Raw genomic sequence first — 20,608 nt, 5'->3', positions numbered from 1 at the left:
GTAAATGTATTTAGCACAAAGAAAAAATTTTCTTTTATAGTCATCAAGTATTTCGAGAAAACAATGTTCTATGATATTCAATACATTTAGTTAGGTACTTGAAAGCACAACAATCCCTCCAAGCATGCCGGTCATCTAGACAGCTCGTCTGGCAAGCTACATGGTATGTTGCAGAAATTGCGCAGATATTTGCTGGCTGTCACAGTACGATACATGGAACATTGCTCATTCAGTTTAAATGATCGTGGTGAATTGATAGAAATGCTTGAAATGTTGAATAGAAACAAGAATATTTTCTTCATTTAGATAAACTTGTCTGTTATTTCCGGATAGTTTCTAAATTTTATGTATTTCTAAACAATCGGTAGATGCATATGTACGTTAAAAACAGTTTTTAACGTACTAAAATTGTAGTCAATATAAATATTTCGTAATAGTTTTAACATTTTGAGCGTATAGTAATGACTAACTGTTATTAGTTATTCTTAAATGATACAACAGTATTATTTATATTTAAAAATTCTTTTAATATAATGTAAAGGAGTGCATCGCATATCTGAAACGTAATCTATCAATATTGAAGGTCAATATCTAGAAGGCAAGGCTATGAGATTATTGATACCGATAAATAATACAATGGCAAACCACGTTTAACTTATTATCATAAAGATTACTTCCCGCATATTAATATAATTTATAATAAAGATCACGAAATTACATCCAAACGAACATAATCACCTAGTGTTTTGATTACAAAAAAGAATTAGGTAATTAAAATACGTCTTCACATTGAACGAGTATCGTGTAAGGGGAGACATATTGTATAAACAATGAAAAACTTATTACCGCATCGCCCCTTTGAAGATAAAAATTTAAAGGGGAGTTTAGAAAAACAGTCGGGAATTCAGACCGTGAACAGCTTTAAGCGAGTCAAGGTGACGATGAGCCTGAAAATGGCCTCGTTATTCTGCATTTAGTTGAAATGTTACCTCGTCCTGCCTCAGTGTCATCGGCGGAGACACTTCTCTCACATCCACGTTGACACTCGAATCACTCACAGCACTCGCATTCACACTCCCTGAATTCGAATTCTTTCCCTCGATCAAGTCCCAGGGCACGTCGTCGTCGTAAACAGCCACGTTCCTCAAACCTGAGCCTGAATGAAACCTCCACGGTAGATCCGTACCGCTCTGACGCGGCCGGCGTCGTTTGTGCCTAACTCTATGCCTTGCAAATCTTTCAGCACTTGGATCCTCATCGCTCATCATCGCGTCTAATAAAGTGTCCAAATTAACTTTAAGTTTGTGATGTTTGATCGGTGTTTGGGTGGTGGACCTGACTTCCTTGCTCATACCTTCGCCGTCCCACAATTGTATCCTCAGTATATTGTCGTGTGAGGACGGCTGTATGTGGGCGCGCGCGATTGAGATCGCGATCACAGCGAGAGTTATACGGAGCGCACGTACGTCCATCCTGATCGGAAGGCGAGGGCCTACTGAGCCAGCCGGCGCTGAGTACCGCCTGAACGGCTGATAGTCGCTTTTCCCGCGCTTTCCCGATAACATTCTAAGAGCTACGAGCGGTCGCATTCAACATCAGCGGTGAGATAACGCATACTTATCGCGACATGATTTTATAAAGATTATAATTACAATCTCACGTGATAACTAACAAAATATTAATAATAACACAGATAACATATATATATACATTTATTTTACACTACAATTTTCAAACTAATACAATTTTGTACTAATTACAACAATCTCGAAAGACTACCCAGTTTAAATTAATAACAGAACGAACCCGTAACCTAAGTAAACACAACATATTTTTTCTTAATATTACGTAAATCGCTATTTAAAATTAGATGAACTTAAAAAATAATAAATTTGTCATTCATGGCAAGCTCTAGGTAAACATTTCAAAGTGTAACAATAATTTGAATACAAATACAATTTTAGATTATTACGTGACTACTCTATACAATTTGTTTCGCAACAATCAAAAGTTTTGCAAACCATTAAAATGAAACTACATGGGATTTATATATTTATAAAATTGTTATTTTTATAATTATATTATCATTAACGATATATGAAAATAATGCAGATAAATATTAGTAAAGAAATTTACTATACAATTTTGTAAACAGCCATTTTATTTATGTCTTTATTTTTTATGCTAATAGAGATGTTAACAATCAAGGAGTCTAATAAAAAAGTTCTTATATATTTTATTAAATTTATCGCATAACAGGTCCACAGCTATACAGCCGAGTTAATTATCAGTACAATACAATCGATCACCGCTATCACACGGATCGGTGTTCCGTTAACTGGACTGTTAATTAAACCGATTTAACTCAAGTTTTTCTCGACGATTATTTGAACAGAGCCACGTGTATTTTATAGATACGTGTAGTAACCACCAATGAGGTTAGATACAAAGGCCTTAAACCACCCCGATAGTAAACATTCCTAAATAAACATAGTTAAACTGTGCAATACTATGTGTTTTATACTTAACCGAAACTGTGATAGTTCTGGTTTCGTTTAGATCGTTACGTAAGTATTATCAATTGTGGGTGAACTAACTTTGAGACAAACAGTTTTCGGTAAGTATTAAACTCATATCAAGACTTACTGATACTTTCAGTTACAACCAAAGTATGCTACATTATCTAAATCAAAAATATTTACAAACGAATGAATGAAAAACGCAATATATATATATATCTTCTAAACTGATCAGGCAAGTAACATGACATTCCAGTAAAAGTGACACGACTTTCCACAACCCCCAAACAACAAAAGCTAGAGGAAATTAAACACAGAATTCCAGTGTATATAGTAAGTATATAGAATATAACAGACTATATGTGATTAATAAAACGTGACCATTCCAATCTACCTTCATATTTATACTAATTTATAAGATCTTAATTAAAGTACGGTAGTTTCTTCAGATTATTTAAACCAAATGTAAATAAAGTTTGTTATTCATTTTATTAATTTTTATGTTTCTGAATAACTTAATTCGTTACCTTTCGACCTAACAACAGACAAAACTGTAAATGCTTTAGATAAAACGACAATCAGATATCAACATTTTATAAATAGTACATCAATGGTACGTGATAAGTACGTCATCAGTACAAATTAGGTCATCATCAACATCATCATCATCATCATCAGCCTATCGGAAGCCCACTGCTGAGCATAAGCCTCTTCTCTCATGGAGAAGGTTTGAGCATTAATCGCCACGCTTGCTCAAGATGGGTTGGCGGTTTCAAACTTATAATTTGAAATTTATAAGTCCAGGTTTCCAAATTAGGTACAAACATAGAACAGCAAAGGTACATCAATAGTACCGAAATAATAGATAAAAAGTCAGAGAAAAGCGCGCCGGATGCGTTAGCTTTTATTATAATGATTATTAAAATATTCAGCAAACATCAATACTATCCTCACAATATAAATATTTGGTTCCGATTATTACGTCTATCTATCGATCGCACTACATACGAGGCGTGACCAGTTTTCCAAATTTTCAAGTTACAGTACTAACCAAGGTTATTGAATGGAGAACGGGAAACCGTCGCATTGACAATGAAAACTTGTACCAAATGCAGAGGACGATGAGTTGTCAAAATGCTTGTGACGTTTATGCTAACAAGGTAATGTATTATTATATTCATTATTTAAACACACAATTATATAATCGAATTCCCAATCAACTATTTCATTTGCAATTATTTAAATTATTGAATATTCTCGCTTCTATGTCGTTCAAATCCGTTTTTGTTTTAAAAATATAATACAAATTGAAACGGTTTTCTGTAGGGTTGCTTGAGACTGTTTTTATTTTTATTGGTCTTTTAAAGTCATTTGAAAAATGAAATAATTTTAAATTTATTAGTTTAATATTAACTAGTTAATTACGATAAAGGGTGACTGTTCTTCTAATTATTTAAGGTGTGTGCTATGTAATGTGATTGGAATTTAGATTTCCCATGTGATAACAGAATGCGTAGTACATTTTATATCTAATAAGTTATTTTTTTAAACAAATCATATATATATTAAAATATGACACCGTACCTATTAATATTATGCAACTGCATTAACGTTTATTCAAGTGGCGTATTTTTGAACGATCATACCACCAATAAACGCTAACGTCATTTTGACAGTTTATTTGACAGCAGTCAGCGAGATGGTTGGACAATGAAAAATATATTCAACAGATAAATAAAACAAAGATAATTATCGAACAATCGATTTCAATTTGAAATATCACTTTAATTACGTCCGTTAATTTTGAATATATATATTTATATAGAAAATGTTTCTATTTTATTCTACGTCAATTAACTTGACTCTATTCTGATATTACTTCCTATTGTGTTCAACAAATAAATAAAGTCAGTTCAAAAGTTCATTGAAATATATATATATATATATATATATATATATATATATATATATGAATTTTGGAATTAACCCAGATAACACCACATACAAATATGTATATATGTTAATAAATTAAACGCGCTCATTATTGTATTATCAAATATTGTCTAACACATCTAACAAACAATATTAATTGCTCGTAAAAACTTTTATAAATGTCCAAATTTGTTTTTTTTTTTGCGATATTTCAATGAAAATGTTTCTAATTTTAGTCACGTCCATATGTAATATTGTTAAATCATTTCAAAAAACATATTAAACCTATTTCCTGGAAAGATATTGAAGTGGCTTAAATTATTACTATATGGACACCTAATATTCTAAATATTTTTTTTTTTATTTTGTCAATATTTACTCGTCATTTTAATTATCTGTGTATTTCTGTATCTACTAATTACAGTATTAACTCCTAATAGCCTTATACAGCAAAATTTTTGTCATATCCAATTTACATGCCCCACATATAATTATACTATTCATAACAACAATTTGACCATGTTAAAAAAAATATAAATAAATTATAATAGCTTATAAAAATTCCGCTGAAACTGACACATATAACACTTTGTGATATTTACATCAAGGATTATTAGGAGGAGATAGTAAATCTAATAATATTGATATATATCTAGAACATTCTATACTAAACACAGAACATTCCTATACTAGTTGATTATAATCAATAAAGTGTTCCAAAAACTACACCAAACAGTTCAATATATTCTTCATATATAAGGTTCAACACAGCTCGATGCACTCACAGTGTATGTATATAAGCAACATTAATATACAGTATATAATATAATAAGTAAACGTTCATTAATTGTACTAATATAATCACAACGAAAAATCAATTTACAACAAATCTCACTAAGCTTAAGTAACGGTGGTATTTATTGTCTATGCTAGTGTTGCCCACAACAAAGCCTCAGTACCATATAATGGCATAGCAACATTCAAAATTGTACCCTTTTGTGTAACAATATAGTTTAATTTTCACTAAAAAAAACTAACATACAAATGTCAAAGTATAATAGTACCAATTTTAATACTGTATCTATGTTATATATAAATTTAGGCCACACCTTACAATCTTATCTATTGGTTTGCGACATATGTTTGTGAGTTAAATAATATTATTAACTATTATTTATAAATAAATAAAAAAATAAAGTATATTATATTATTTATCTATACTTATAGTTGTTTCATGTTTTAGTTTGAAACTAATAATGTTATTATTTACTTTCATTTTCATAAAATATAAGAAAATAAATTTAATATACTCATTACAAAAATTACACAATTAGTGACGGAAATTAAGTAAAAAAAAAATGCATACAAATTGCTAACTTAGAATTAAAGTAGAATTTCCTACATCGGTATAATTTTAACAAGTACCCTAACTACGTGTTTGCATTGTCAAACTGACAGTATCGAGTTATTCATCCGTTTACTTACTTAGATATTAAGTGCGGATTTTGGATGACAAAGTTCTGACTCCATAAGTAGTGTGAATATGGAGATGTGTGTTTATTGTATGGTTTAGCAAATCGTCTTTTACAGCACTAATTGTTCCTCTTGGCCGGTGAGCCGGGTAGGTAAGACTTTAGTCAGTCGATGCTTAGGTCGTTTGAGAAGTGACGTGAGAGCTTCGCCACGTCCAGACCGGTGAAATCCGTGAAAACGTCACTAGTTGCTGTCGACGGTTTCGATGTAGACGCCTCAATGCACGGATCTATATTCACTAACCTATCCTCCTTACTGCTCACTTCGAACGGCTCCGAGATACCTGATGTAATACAGTATTTGATATTAGAAGTACATTTATAAAGACTCAGTCTTTTTTGTTGTATAAAAAATTACTGGCCTCTGAACATAAAATGGTTCTTCATAAATGTGAAATAAAATAAAAAAAAAGCAAATTTTACTTTAAAGATGATTCTTTATGTAATATTTTATATTTTTAATTCATAATAGTAACACGACTGTTTATTATATTAGTATGTTTATACACATATTTATGCTTTAATATGAACGCTATAGTTATATTTATTTATATAAATTACATTTATCGAATTTATAATCAAGAGACAACACTGGCTAGCTGAAAATTTTCAGTCATTCAAAGTATACATATATATATATATATATCATCATGCTTTATTTCTGAACGTTGCTGTCAGATACGTGTGACGTCACACGTCAAGGTTATGACGTAATGTAACATATGATGAACGTTTAAAAAAACGTTCGATAATGGAACATATTTCACCGTTATTTGCAATACAAGTTAGAATGATCTTCCTAATTTGTAGATTCAATATGGCTGCAAACAACATTTTGATTTTAAATATAAATAAGGAAGTCACGCAATACTAAACAAACCAGCATGTACACAAATGTCATTGTCCAAGACAAAATAACCAAATGTGTTATTTTTTTACCATAGATAGCATTTTAGGTAGCCAAAGATTTTTTCAATATATACAATTTTTACAGACAATTAATAATAGGATAATTTGCATATATGTATTTTAATATTATAACATGTCTGTATTCCCTGAATTTCTTTTAAAATGTTTCATGACAAGTGGTTTATAACAAGTATAAGATGAGTTCAAACTCTGTCAATTCATTCCTAATGGATAGTATATTTTTTCATTTCTGTTCTGAACATAAATCTAATTTTGTGATCAGTCAATTTTTTATATTAATATAGATAAAAAATTGTATACAAATATTGACCATTTAATAAAAATATTATATTTTTTTATAGACAACCCTACAATGCTGTAAAATTTTGAACAAGTAATAAAATTATCTGTACTCCAAAAAAAGGGATAATGCTTTAATTACGAATAATCTTGGATATATCCATGTTTATACGGAGGACCATTTACTAGAAGCATTTAATGAGATCAAACTAATATGTAAATAGATTTATAGGGTTGAAACAAAAGGATATTCAGCCCTACGACAACCGTATTATTATTTGATAATAGTCATTCAATATTATTTACCGAGTACACTCCTGACGTCATTATTTGGCTGGCTGAAGTATATAAAGCGGTAGAAGCCGGGTGTACGGACGCCGCTGCCGACGGGGAAACTGAGGGTGAAGGTGCGAGGTCTACCCGCACTCCTCGCACCCTCTGCACTCTCCGCACCCTCCGCACCCCTCGCACCCTCAGCGCCCGCCGCACCCGCCACGCACACTTTGGACAGGTACTCGTACGCTATATAGTCGTCAAGACTATGGAAGTTCGCCTGGAGTAAACGAATTCAAATATTTAGAGAGTATAACATTTATCTTATCTATTACAATAGGTACAGTATTACATACGGACGGGAAAAAAAATCTTTCAGCACAGAATCAACAAAAGATAAGATAATGACAATTCGTATACGAGTCATTAAATTATTTTCTTTAAAGGGGCGATATATTTCGAACTGGATTGTTCAGCTTAAAAGTTTTAATAGTTATCAAAGTCTTTTTCATATGTTTATTAACCTTCTTGTACGACATCAACTTCCTTATATTATTACATATGTTAAGACTCACATCATATATCCCTATCCAGTCGTTAGGATTGACTTCCACGTCTGGTGTGAGGGTGCACTGTGTCCTGAAGTCAGCGTCACCGATGTACCAAATCCTTGAGATCGGTTCGAATTCAACGACACGGACTGCGTAGTTGGAAAACGCCTGAAAATATTATAAAATTGTTAGTCAAATAAATAGATTTTTAAATTTGAGAAAATCACGCTTAAAGTACCCAATTAATAAGCACGGAATGGATACATAAAACATTTTTTTCTGAATTTACTATTCCTACACGAAACAGAAGCAATGCATGCATTCGTGCATGTATACATATGCCATGCAAGTAATCTATTCACAAAAACAAACCTCAGGCTGGTGTTCATCTTGATCTTCATCAGGTAGATGGGCGAAAGTGGCTACTGCAACCTCATTGGGCATTTCCGCTGAATCTGATACAACGGCTGAACGCATTCGGATCTGTGCCTTCCCTACCTTAGGTTTCACATCGCTTGCTGATATTTTTCGTTGTGTCTGTCATGCAATGCATATGCAATAAGCAACTATACTACAGTATTTTTTTGCTACATATATTATGTTGAAATGTATTTTATACAGAACGCTAAATCAAAATATAATTTTCAGATTTTTGTCTAATTTTCTCTAAGATAAAAATAAGTGTGCAATCACATTTTGATGTAATCAAAAAGACCTTTTTTTATTTCCCCTAAAATACTTAGTTTAATAAGTCGATATTTACATTTTAATTACTGAAATGAAAGTGAATAATAACGAATAGATTATTAATAATTATATTTACAAATACATATATAGATCTCTCACTAATAACTATACCAGTTTTCACTGATATGAAGAAATTTCCTTAACATACAACCTTAAAGTCTTTTAAGCTCTTACAGTAACTTAAAAATCAGATAAATCAATCAATCTGGATGATTCTCATTTAAAGTCATCACAAGTCATAGCCTATTAACAGGAGCTAAATTCATAAACACCTATGAGAACCAGTCACTTGACATCAAATTGTAAAATCATATAACGAAATCATGTCAATGAACTTAAGAAATACATTAATAACAACCAATTAGGACGAGCATATATGTTAATAGCCAAATAAATGTTGATGGATTTTTAATTTGATCAAAAATATTGAGTTCATGACCGCCAGATATTTGAGTCTTGAAAAATGATTGTCATTTTTAGTTAAAATTACGATGTTTAAAGTTTGTTACCAAACAATGAATAATAATGGTATGCGCAACAATGAAAATAATATAATGATAAGAAATATATATATATTACTAATCGCTCTTCATAATGGACTATTCTTTCATTGCGTCAATTAATCCTGTCTCAGACAGACTTGTGATAATTACATAGAAAAATATTACGACACGTATTGTATGTATATCTACAGTCGTTTTTTTTTCTGACGGTATTTTCTAACTTAGAACCACTTCAATTCTCGCTAAAAAATAACAAAGAAAAATAACAGCTCATAATATTATAAAGTTTATATGGAAATATACAATACACAGATTCTTTGATAATTGGGTTCATTCCATGTTAACCATTCTTTAATGTCAATGTCAGTGTCAACTGTCAATGTCATTGACAAATTTCGTTAACATTCTATTTTTAAATTCGAATTTAAGTCGAACATTATCAAAGACTTGCAGTTGAATAGTCGAAGATGTTAATGTTAAGTCATATATTTTTAGAAAACCATGTGTGACCTTGACCTGCAAACCGAGGAAGAAAGACGCACACGATCTCATATCGATTATTAATGTGTAAAAGGTATATTGACAGTGGTTAGTTTGCAGGCAAAATAAGACTCTATTATAAGTTAACTTAGATTATAATTTAATTTGTATGTAGAAATAGTGTATTCATTTGGTAAATACAGTGTTGTTGATTTTGTTGTTGGTTAGGAAACTAATTCAAATGACCGAACTGTTTTTTATTGAATATTAGCGATGTTAATATCGAGAACAAAAGATTTTTTATTTGAAAATGTAAATATAAAGTCAATATGGACGCGAAACATTTTAATTACATCAAAAAGTTTCTGTAAATTTAGAATTGATTTTTCTGTCGGAAACAGCCATTTTCATATAAAAATAAAGTGATTGCCTAACATCTCATTACTACGACATACAAACTAAGCATAATATGATATATGAAAGTAACGACCATGCATTAATTCTATATTAACATTTTATGTTATTCAAAAACAAGCCTTAATAGTACAAACATTGAGTGTATTATCGTATAACTCACTTTTATATTGAACTGTGCAACCACTGGTTTATGATCGCTGATGGTGTACTGTGGTAGGGAGTTGTACGAGATGACGTCAGCACGAAGAGTTACATTCTCGTAAGTGTTAGTTATAACTTTGAACAAGATTCTGTCCGTCCACGAGGGTTTACGTCTGAAAATTAAACCTAATTTTTTAAAACAATACCATTGAAGTTGCAATAACCTTAGGACCAGCGTCCTTATCTGGTAACAATACTTATAAACAAAAATATTTACAATATTTTGTATTAACATGTATATTAGATTAATGGAAATTTCACTGACTTGATGTCGTAGTCGTCCGTGCCGATCATAAATTTGTAAGTCGGCGCGAATTTGATATCTGCTTCCGAGAATTCCGAGAAAGCTTCCCCGCTTTCCATCACCGCCAGAAGCTGGTCATGTCGCAGGAGTGTGTTAAATTTGTCCTTTTCGACTTTTTCCAGGGTAGCAACTATCTCCTCGGCGCTCGGACTGTTCTCAGCTGGGTGATCGGTTCGGAAATTTAGATCACCTATCCAGAACACGTAGCTGTAACATAAAATAGTGATGCAGTTGAATAGGAAAAACATATATTCTTCTTCGATACTTTTCCAGCCACTCTTCTTGGCTTTAATTCACATCGTTTAAGGAACGAATGATTAAAGGAACGAGAACTGTTCCCATGAAAGAATGAGAATTGTCGAATGAAGAAGCAGACATGACTTGTTAATTATGTAACCGTTTTCGTTAATCGATAGCGTTGCTGTCTAGGTTTGGATGACAGTCACAAATATGTGAATTCAGTTGATAAAAAAAAATTATAACTATTATACAATAACAAAAAAAGTATTGTTTTGGTAAATACAAGCTTTGCCATCGAAACGGCATTTTTAGAAAACGTACTCATTAAAATAATATTTAGAGATATTTATTAATATCTTCCTCTTTGTAATCAGGTCTTCGGTTCGAGTGTACTTAATTATATTACATATTATGCGACACAAATTCTTTACTAACATGAATCGAATATATTATAACTAAAAAATATTTAAAAATTAAAAAAAAATATTAGTTTTTAATTGACAATGCGAATCAGTACTAAATGAACGTAATTGAATTTAGTTTTTTTGTAATACTTTGATCGCATGTATACGAAGCCGTATAAGTAATATTAGCCCTATTCAGGGCTTATCAATGGAACTAGATATATAGATTACTGTGGGTCGATAAGATAAAAAATATATATATAAAACACGGAAAACTATAGCTCATAAATATTATGAAATATTAATAGACATTCGTTTAGAATTCCTTTACATTATGTAGAACCATAACAAAAGCGTGTTTCTTATTGTTAGTTATAAAGGCCTTATCGCTGACAGCGATCTCTTTCATGCAACCTCTTTTAAATTAAATATAGCTGGCCGCTTATTTTTTATTTTCTATTATTCGTTGACAATTTTTTATTTTTTTACTTTTAATAGAAATAAAAGTATATAGCCAGAATTAAAAATAAAAAAATTCAACCATTTATTTCGTATTCAAGTTGCTTTATAACGTTAATTTGAATTAATAATTCTCTATTATCATTAATTTAATATTAAAACTTAATTATACGAAAGTATGTAGCTCAAAACGAATAAAACGAGACTGGTGATTGCATAACTTTGAGTAAATCAGAGCAAGTAACTGTACCAGATAACATGTCAATTATGGAACAGATACATTCAGGACTTACAATTGTACTAACTTGAAAGGCACATTTTAAAAATTCGTAATTTATAACACACTATGTTAACTTTAACACTTTATAAAGCCTTGATTAATTAATGTGAGGCTATGACAACTTTAATTCTCTGTAACATTATGGCGTCAATTATTTTGTGGTTATGATGGCAACCATGTTATTCATAAGATGGTTTTCATATTTTGTGATTCATAATGTTACGAAGAGCTGTCAATTCTTTGAAAACTTTAATACAAATAGTGCTATTGTTCTTTACAGATTTTAGTCCTCATTTTTTTTAATTTCCTTAATAACTTCCGCTATAATTTTCGTAAAACATCCATGGTTGTAGATTAAATATTTTCGTTATTATTTAAAGTTACTGAATTAAAAAAATCCGTGGTGATTTGAGCAAGAATGTAGCAGTTGAATACATACACTTTAATTTAGTCGCTTACCCAAGTGAAACAAGCAAACAAACTTGCGTAAATATATAATAAAATAAATTAATTACTCTTCATAATTAGAATCGGATTCCGGTATTTTTTTTTTTGTTTAAATTTCGAACCGTTTTAAAGTCAAACCTTTACAAGTTTTCTATTTACCGCATAAAAAAAACAAGAATAATATTAAAATCGTGACGTTCTAAAAATTTAAAAAGTAACGAACTTTATGTTAATTACTTATCAATAGTAGTTATTAGATAATGTATACTCACTCGTGGTATAGTATATTGTGTGTCTCCGTAATATGGTACTGGTGGTCCGATATGATGGTATTGTAATCGTTGATCCGATCCGCCAGCAGGTGATCGTGAGCCGTAAGGTGAGAGTTCACCAGACACACAGAACAACCGTATATATTGAACCTCACACTCACAGCACCTTTGTTGCCCTTTGATTAAAAATATTACATAACTTAGTAAGATAACTTTAGACGAAAATCGACCTTATTATACAGTGAATAAGGTTAATATATTGGACTGGAGATTAGTAAGATTTAATAAATGTTTTTATTTAAAAAAATATATAAATATTTGATTAAATAAATCGTTGATTATTTAATTAATCTTTGATAATGTATTTTTATCCTTGACGTATGTATTTAATATATTATATAAATATTATAACTATAGCCATTGAAAATAACATAAATCTCGTAAACCGTAAATGCCCACAACAAAATTGCTAAAGTACTAAGTATTACGAATTATTTGCCTGACACCTTAACATGTTACCTAACAAACAAGTTTTTATGAGTAAGAGCGACTTCGACCATTTCATTTTATTTCATTCGCAAATCATATGAATTAAGTTTATATGAAACAAACATAAAAACTTATAATATTTATGTAAGTACTTGTATTGTATTATTATTATTACAAACTATCTCTATCATCGACTGCATTATCGAATATAGAATTCCGTTACAGAAATGACGTCATACATGGGAATAACAGGTTACGAAATTTCATAAACAAACAAATGACTTTGATTTGGATACTTGTAACTAAATATATATAAACAACTGACATAACTTTGAAGAAGAAATTAAAATAAAATAATTCATATTCGTCATTCGTGTTCATTAAACGAAGAGAATTTTTTTGTTAATTTACGTAACAACAATAAATCTCAAACTAGTTATGGAGATGGCCAGTGATAGTAACCCGTAACGTATATTTAAATTTGGCTTCTCCTAATAATGTGTTTAAAAAAAATTACTATTAAATATTGTTTAAATATGTAATAGGTATTGTTTTATTATACCATTAATCATTATTATCATCAGATCACTATCTATTATCTGTATACAATTTGACGACTGTCTTTCAAATGTTTATTTAAGGTGGTGAAATAAAATATTCAGAGGAACTTAGTCATAGAGATAAAAGATATAAACACTTAAAAATTATAATTTTTTTTTTTAAGAAATGTAAGTATTATTCTGCAAAATAATGTCACCAAATCCTAAAAGTTCAGCTTTTAGTGTTCAAAATTACAAAACTTATGTATTACTGTTGGTAGAATAATATTTTCAGAACTTACTATAAAAATTCTTATTAATTTAAGAAGTACTAGGGTTGAACTTTGAAGAAACGTGAGAGATTAAGACACAACCCTGAGCTAGACCTATGATCATATAAGCATAAAATTGTCTCTGCAATAGAGTTGTGACACTAAGGAACTACCTTCCACATGTAATTCTCGAAACAAAAACAATTTAAGAATGAGCCCTAGAAAAATTACTAGCATGCAGAGACAAATAGGGACATGTTAATAAAGTACTGTTTACCAATTGTGACTATAAAAAAAATAAAATCAAAAATACAAAGGACAAACATATTATTACAACGTAAAAAATTAAATTACAAATAAAATATGGAAGTAGTAACATTTTCTTATACATTTATATTCTAATGAGATTTCACTCAAAAACATTAATATACGGATACAAAATAACTATGATTTATGTAATGTGTGATAATGATTCCATTCTCTAGATTCTTACTTATAAATACAAGAATTGTTATTGTCGGAAGGTGATTACGGTAATGAGGTATTTTAGCGCAATACATCAAAGTCTGTACAAACCTGACAAATTGAGCAAAAAACATTCAAATAATGATAAGATATAATATTTGGTAGAATTAAAATAACAAAAATGGCAAAAATAATATATTGCTATGGTATTAAAAGTAGTATAAGATTAGTTAGGAACTACCAAAATACTATTTTCATTTCATCTGATTTCTAATCTGTTTCTTGTGATTTAACTCCTTATTATTTTGTAAGCTTTTAGTTACATAGCACAACATATGTTATATTCTTACATTTTGTAAGAGTTATTTATAGGTATCTCTAGTGCCACTTTAAGCTTCAATCTTAAACATATATAAAGTAGAAATAGAATAGCTATAATTAAGGTATTATATATTAATTAAAATACAACATACCCATAAACCTCCTAAGCCTGTCTTTGTATACTGAGCTTCTATATCCCTGAGATGCACCACATGTTTCATATGTGTATACACTAGAAGTATTATTCCCTGTAATCTGACACTTTTAGCAACTATATAGCCCTGTCTACATAGGATCTTGTTGAACATTGAAGTCCATTGGTCAGTGAACAGACTGTCCATTAACATATTTTGAGGTTGAGATTTCACTTCTTGCAAGCTACAACAATATTATTCAAATTAAAAGTCATGTTTTACCGGGAAAACAGTATGAAGTTATGTTAAATAAATATTAATTAGGTATCACATTGTCAGGTTATTAAGTAATAAATAAAATCTCAATTATCTGTTATGAAAAAAATGTTATGAACTTAAAAGTTAAAAGTATCTTATTAAGAAAAAACAAGTAGATTAAAATCATTTAAAAATAATAAGAAAGAGTTTTGTTACTAAAATGATTTAATAATTTTATTTCAGTTCATCTCTATGTTTTTAACTACCTTAATAAATGCTATTGCAGTGTACACACTGATCATATTTACGAAAATATTAAATGACTTATAACTTTAAACAAAAAATAAAATGCTCTATCAACAACATTATCGTAAGATCCAAATTTTAATAACTTTAATAAACGCTATAATTTGAAACTCACCCAATGACATAGAAATCTGGCAGTGGCTTATTTTTGTTGAAAACTGATGGAAAATCCAATAATGCGTTCAGATCTTGACCTGGAGACTTTGTAGCCACATTCCAGGTTACAAAATAGAACCTAGACAGAAAATTCCATACAACTTTATGAATGAAAAGACTAATTTATTATTATTTACGTATTACTTGCTATTTAATAACAATTATTTTTGCTATTTATTTTACCTGAGGGTATCCATTGGTATAACTCAATAACTCCTGTTATTATTAATGTAATGGGCACAATGACTATGATAAGTACTGATATTTACAAAAAAATACAGAGATAAGATAAAAGATACATGAAGATACGTTCACCTCTCACATAACAAATATTGTACTAATTCCCAATACTTTATTGGTACTGACTACTGACTTTTCCATCTTGACATACCTGTCAATATTAGGATTGTATTAAATTCACAGCCATTATATAGATTCTAGTTTAAAAATAAAATAAATTCTTACGTGAGCTTTGTTCAAATGGAATGTTCAAATAATAATATCCGATTTGCTTACCCGTTAAAATAAATATTCAAAAATATTACTTTAAAACTATATTTCTTAGGCTGAGGAGGACATCTTTATTGAGTGAGTAGTGATAGTATTCTTCACAATTTTTTTGATTAATTATCAGTAAATAATTTAGTATGTTAAATTATAAGGTCCAAATTATTAGATTCATAATTAATAAAAATATTAATCGTAATAGTAGCTTCGACGTATGCTTTTGTTTTAATTTGTATAATAGACTTATATGATTTTATTAAGTTATTTAATTTCTTTTTATTGTCCCAATTTTATTAATTTTATTAAAATGATCATTTAAAAAATTGTTTTTAATTAACTTTTACGGCGGGAAATATAAGTAAATTAATAAAAATGTCAATGTCATACTTCAATATTCTATGGAAAGTGGATTGAGCGCGCATTTACCGGCCGTTTAATAACAAACTATTTTAAGATACCAGAGTTAGTATTATTGTTGTTATTTAAAGTGTTGTATATCAATCGTTGAAATTAAGCCGCAACAATTTTTAATGTTTATATAGTTCAAATAACCGTCGCTAAAAAAGGTGTACAGGTTAAAGAAAATGCCATCTAACTGTTTATGTTTTTTAATGATTTATTAATTAAACTATTTGCTCTCTTAGATTTTTTTAATTAAGAAGATGCCGCGAACAACCAGGAGATCATTGAAAACTCTTCAACATACTGCTACAGATAGAGAAAATTTAGTGGGTAGACCTTCAAAAAGTTTGAAACACCAACTCAGCCAAGAATCCGTTGTGTAAGTATAGTATTTTTTTTTTACAATTGCTAATACTATTAATTACTTATTCGTATCGTTCTTCATATTTTCAGAGATGTTGAAGTAAAAAGGAAGAATTTGTGCACCAAAGAAGTTCAAGTAAATCTTGAAGATAAGATATGTGCAAAAGACTTGACAGATCCTGAAGGTGCTTCTGAAAAATATTGGCAAATTCTATCTGAGAAACGCCAGTAAGTTAACTAGCCATAAACAATCTCAGACGACTCCATTAAGTTTAACTTTATTATAGTTCATATATTGTCACTGTCTTTTGCAGAGTAGCCCTTCAAGATGCTTTGGAAGAAAACGAAAAACTTAGAAAGATTATTGAGGACTTAAAACAGGAGAACATGCAATTTAAACAAATGTTAGACGAAGCCAACAGTTTTGTGGAAGTCATTAAGGTACATTGTAATGTTTTATCTCTTAATTTTACATTTTTCTAATGCATATCTTTGTTATGAGTATGTTTATATGGTCTATAACTTCTCTGGAAACTTTATTATCCTATAGGAATCACTCAGATTAATTTAAGGTAGGTTTTCAAATTTGTTTGGAAGTTAAGCATCTTGTTCTAGAACACATGATGCATAAGAAAATATGTCTGATTTTTTTTTTAACACTTGACCAATAATTACTTTCTATACTACTTTTTATATATTACTTTTATCAAATATCTCAAGATTATTTCATGCGAAGCAAAGGACCTCAACGGTATGCCATATCTTAGTATGCAGTTATTAATGTATTGATTTGCTCCTTATATTGTTAATTCATTTTGAGCACAGATTTTCTAAACATATAAATCCTACTTTTGTTTTTTTTATATTACTGAAGTTTAGGAGGGAAATCAAATATTATTTGACATTATGTATATGATATTATAATGTATAAGTTACTCTTCACAGGAGGAACTGGCAAATAGCAGTAACAATGATACTGGGATTGATGTCAATGATGTCAGTACCGCCGATGAAACTCAGGAAGAAGACAAGTCAGAGTCCAAAGATTAGATTTTGATTAACAATTGAAATGTTCTTAGTTTAACATAAATCTTTATTTATAAGTATCTCTGTAAGACTAAGAAATTTTTGTAATGACTTTTTTTAGCTTTAAATCTAAAAAAAAAAAAACTAAATTAAAATGGTATATTCTATTTTTAAAATATCCTTCTAGGTGATAGTCAATTACTAAAAGTTTTGCAAAATGTGTTACTAAATAAAAGTCTTTTAATAAAACATAACTTTTTGCTTTCAATATATTTTGCTACCACAGATACATATACATAATAGGATTAAATAGAAAAATATTTTTATGACATGTAAAAAGGTTTAATTCAATTGGCACCACATGGCATATTAACAGTGTTACATATGAGATTTTATTCATCATCCTTTTTTAAAAATGCTTTGAAGTTATCATCAAAACTTGTTTCATATGTCCAGGGTAATAAGTCAGGGTACATTGTGATTTCTCTTAAAACATCTACATCTGCATTCGAAGGCAGTACACTCCTTACTTTTTCATTCAGACATCCTGTTGCATGGATGTAATGACTTATTATTAAATTGTATATAAAATTAACATATTTGAAATCTAAATTATCATTTGTACTCGGAACTTGAGGGGAGTGAGATTTAATTCTTTCCAAATAACCTGTAGTTATAATTGGCACTATGAAGTCAGCCTGTAAAACAAAAAAAAAATATGACAATGAATTTAATTACATTTATAATTTGGATAAGAATTTGATAAGTTACTTTTTTAATTTAAATGAAACTAACATTTTTCAGATATACTATGCATGCTTTAAATTTGTAAAAAACTACATTGTATGTAATCTATATTTTGTCTCTCTGTCTGCTACAGACAGAATAATAGAAGAAATTGTTAGTCTACATATAGGCTTTAATTGCTATCTACATATATAAAGTCAAGACCTTTAAGGGGCCGAATAAATGTGAAAAACTAGAAAGTCTTTGCTTAGTCTATAATAACAAGTAATATCTTGTATAATTACATACTATAATTGGTGACGCCTGAAGCCTGACCTTACCTTTTCAAAATATTCCCTTATAAACTTTTCTGGATTTGGATACACATCTTCCCTTCTGCCACTAAGTGTTAAAACTTCCACTTTAGGAGAATCCCAGTTATTAACATACTGATGAATATTAAGAGCAGTGTCTAAACCATCTTCGGTGTAAGTTAAAAATAATATAGGACAGTCATTATTGACTTTGCTGTTTTCAGTCTTCTTGGATGGCCTTAATGATGGCTGATTTGGATTTCTATCACTATCTTTTGTAACAAAATTTATATTTAAAGCTGGTGGCAAGTCATTTTTATAATTTTTAAAGCTCACTATTTCTTTAGTACCCGCTGTCTTGCTAGTACTGTGATAACCACTATCTTCATTATTAAAACATTGGGCTAGATTACAAAATGGTTCTTCTATAGCTTTTAATATATCATACCTCTTCATTTTCACAAAAGCATCAATTATTTTATCTAAAGTTGCCGTTTCATTTTGTATAAAAACTTTAATTACTGTATCTGCTGGATCTTCCTTAATAGAATTTGTTATATACTGAAAATAAGAATAAGAATTAGTATCAATACATTTGTAAATTCATGACATATTGAACTGAACATACATCTAAATCTTCCTGTTTAATACCAAGAGTATATCCGAGATCTTTCCAAGTATTAGGTGATCCTCCGACCTTTTTTACTAGGGTTTTCCATGCTTCGTAACATGTAGCACCCATTTTTGATTTAGCATTCCTGTAGTAAATTAAACTAGTGTGAAGGTAGGAGACTTTTTCAGTTAAAGAGTGTAATTCAGAAATTTCTTTTGCTCTTTCCTCATGTAAAACTTCTTCAAGAGCTAACGTATCTATACTTATTGTGTCAGCATTCTCGCAGTCTTTTAATAAATCCCTGCAACGTAAATATGTAATTCTTACCCTCGATATAAAACGTTTCTAAATATAATTATTATGTTCGTGTACATATGTTATTACATTTTTATACTGAAACTATTCAACTTAATATTTAAAATTATTAAAATAATACTTGTTCCGATTCATAACTTTGTACAAGGAAAACTTTAAAAAACCCACTGACGTTTGATTAGTGAAGTTTGATGTTTCTTAACATCAAAATTCATTGACGAAAAATAGAAAAAGAAATTCTGATTTTATCATTATGTATAACGTACAAGGTTCTTATAAATTTAACCAAATCAAACACTTTATAGTGACAAACACTCGCAAAATAATAATTCGTCTAAGTTTTTACTTTTGCTGCTTATACGATGCTTTTGTTATTCATCGATGTAAATATATTTATAATTTATTTTAGCTTTTTATTACCACGAATAAGAATAAATGTTTTTTAATATTATTTTGGAAAAAATATATTTTCTGTAGTTTAAATCATCCCATAGTATATTTTATTTCTTTGTGCTGTACACACCGGATTTTCAACACACACAGAAAAAAACATTCTGTGCAATGTAACTTTAATTTTTTTTGTATTTTGGCGGGATAACAAAAAAAAATCTTTAAAATTAATAATTAGTTAT

The 20,608-nt window shown here is 29.5% G+C and overlaps 4 protein-coding genes across 8 annotated transcripts in view; 1 reads left to right on the top strand and 3 right to left on the bottom strand.

The window, feature by feature from the left end:
- LOC116770225 (G-protein coupled receptor Mth2-like) overlaps positions 1 to 1,589 on the bottom strand; it is a 36,546-nt gene extending 34,957 nt beyond the window's left edge. The window contains exon 1 of the mRNA XM_032661610.2: positions 990 to 1,589. Coding sequence (XP_032517501.1) covers positions 990 to 1,589 — 600 coding nt within the window. The remainder of the gene's footprint in view (positions 1 to 989) is intronic.
- Positions 1,590 to 1,696: 107 nt separating this feature from the next.
- On the bottom strand, positions 1,697 to 16,082 carry LOC116770235 (inositol polyphosphate 5-phosphatase K-like). Of its 2 annotated transcripts, XM_032661621.2 has the most exons (10): positions 15,894 to 16,081; positions 15,670 to 15,789; positions 15,009 to 15,234; positions 12,771 to 12,946; positions 10,630 to 10,875; positions 10,324 to 10,477; positions 8,389 to 8,553; positions 8,041 to 8,184; positions 7,499 to 7,745; positions 1,697 to 6,267 (listed from the first exon to the last, which is right to left on the bottom strand). In XM_032661621.2, exons 1-10 carry the CDS (start codon positions 15,905 to 15,907, stop codon positions 6,089 to 6,091), a joined length of 1,671 nt encoding a protein of 556 aa, XP_032517512.2. In that variant the 5' UTR covers positions 15,908 to 16,081; the 3' UTR covers positions 1,697 to 6,088. The 2 variants fall into 2 exon arrangements, with proteins under 2 accessions (XP_032517512.2, XP_032517513.1); XM_032661622.2 differs by lacking the exon at positions 8,389 to 8,553 and having other exon boundaries at positions 15,894 to 16,082.
- Positions 16,083 to 16,593: 511 nt separating this feature from the next.
- LOC116770314 (geminin-like) lies at positions 16,594 to 18,262 on the top strand. 4 transcript variants are annotated; one of them, XM_032661734.2, is made up of 5 exons: positions 16,594 to 16,679; positions 16,877 to 16,998; positions 17,073 to 17,210; positions 17,297 to 17,423; positions 17,928 to 18,262. In XM_032661734.2, exons 2-5 carry the CDS (start codon positions 16,880 to 16,882, stop codon positions 18,030 to 18,032), a joined length of 489 nt encoding a protein of 162 aa, XP_032517625.2. In that variant the 5' UTR covers positions 16,594 to 16,679; positions 16,877 to 16,879; the 3' UTR covers positions 18,033 to 18,262. The 4 variants fall into 4 exon arrangements, with proteins under 4 accessions (XP_032517625.2, XP_032517624.2, XP_061383829.1 ...); XM_032661733.2 differs by having other exon boundaries at positions 16,601 to 16,679; positions 16,862 to 16,998; XM_061527845.1 differs by having other exon boundaries at positions 16,662 to 16,791; positions 16,862 to 16,998.
- Positions 18,247 to 20,179, bottom strand: LOC116770313 (uncharacterized). Its single transcript, XM_032661732.2, has 4 exons — positions 20,046 to 20,179; positions 19,677 to 19,962; positions 19,076 to 19,609; positions 18,247 to 18,706 (listed from the first exon to the last, which is right to left on the bottom strand). Coding segments are annotated over exons 1-4 (1,128 nt in total). The 5' UTR covers positions 20,048 to 20,179; the 3' UTR covers positions 18,247 to 18,400.
- Between the last annotated feature and the right edge of the window lie 429 nt (positions 20,180 to 20,608).

The sequence above is a fragment of the Danaus plexippus genome (assembly GCF_018135715.1).
Source record: "Danaus plexippus chromosome 13 unlocalized genomic scaffold, MEX_DaPlex mxdp_15, whole genome shotgun sequence".
NCBI classification, from domain to species: Eukaryota; Metazoa; Arthropoda; class Insecta; order Lepidoptera; family Nymphalidae; genus Danaus; species Danaus plexippus.
This window is presented reverse-complemented; position numbering and strand designations above follow the sequence as displayed.

Excerpts from the sequence above, each read along its gene's own strand:
- LOC116770314 (XM_032661734.2), top strand. The coding sequence starts at position 16,880 with ATGCCGCGAACAACCAGGAGATCATTGAAAACTCTTCAACATACTGCT. Across the intron at positions 16,999-17,072 it reads CTCAGCCAAGAATCCGTTGT|AGATGTTGAAGTAAAAAGGA; the intron begins GTAAGTATAGTA and ends TCATATTTTCAG. Across the intron at positions 17,424-17,927 it reads GTTTTGTGGAAGTCATTAAG|GAGGAACTGGCAAATAGCAG; the intron begins GTACATTGTAAT and ends TACTCTTCACAG.
- LOC116770313 (XM_032661732.2), bottom strand. Across the intron at positions 19,610-19,676 it reads TTAAACAGGAAGATTTAGAT|TATATAACAAATTCTATTAA; the intron begins GTATGTTCAGTT and ends TCTTATTTTCAG. Across the intron at positions 18,707-19,075 it reads TAAGGGAATATTTTGAAAAG|GCTGACTTCATAGTGCCAAT; the intron begins GTAAGGTCAGGC and ends TTTGTTTTACAG.
- LOC116770235 (XM_032661621.2), bottom strand. Across the intron at positions 15,235-15,669 it reads CCAGATTTCTATGTCATTGG|CTTGCAAGAAGTGAAATCTC; the intron begins GTGAGTTTCAAA and ends ATATTGTTGTAG. Across the intron at positions 8,554-10,323 it reads TTGCACAGTTCAATATAAAA|ACACAACGAAAAATATCAGC; the intron begins GTGAGTTATACG and ends ATTGCATGACAG.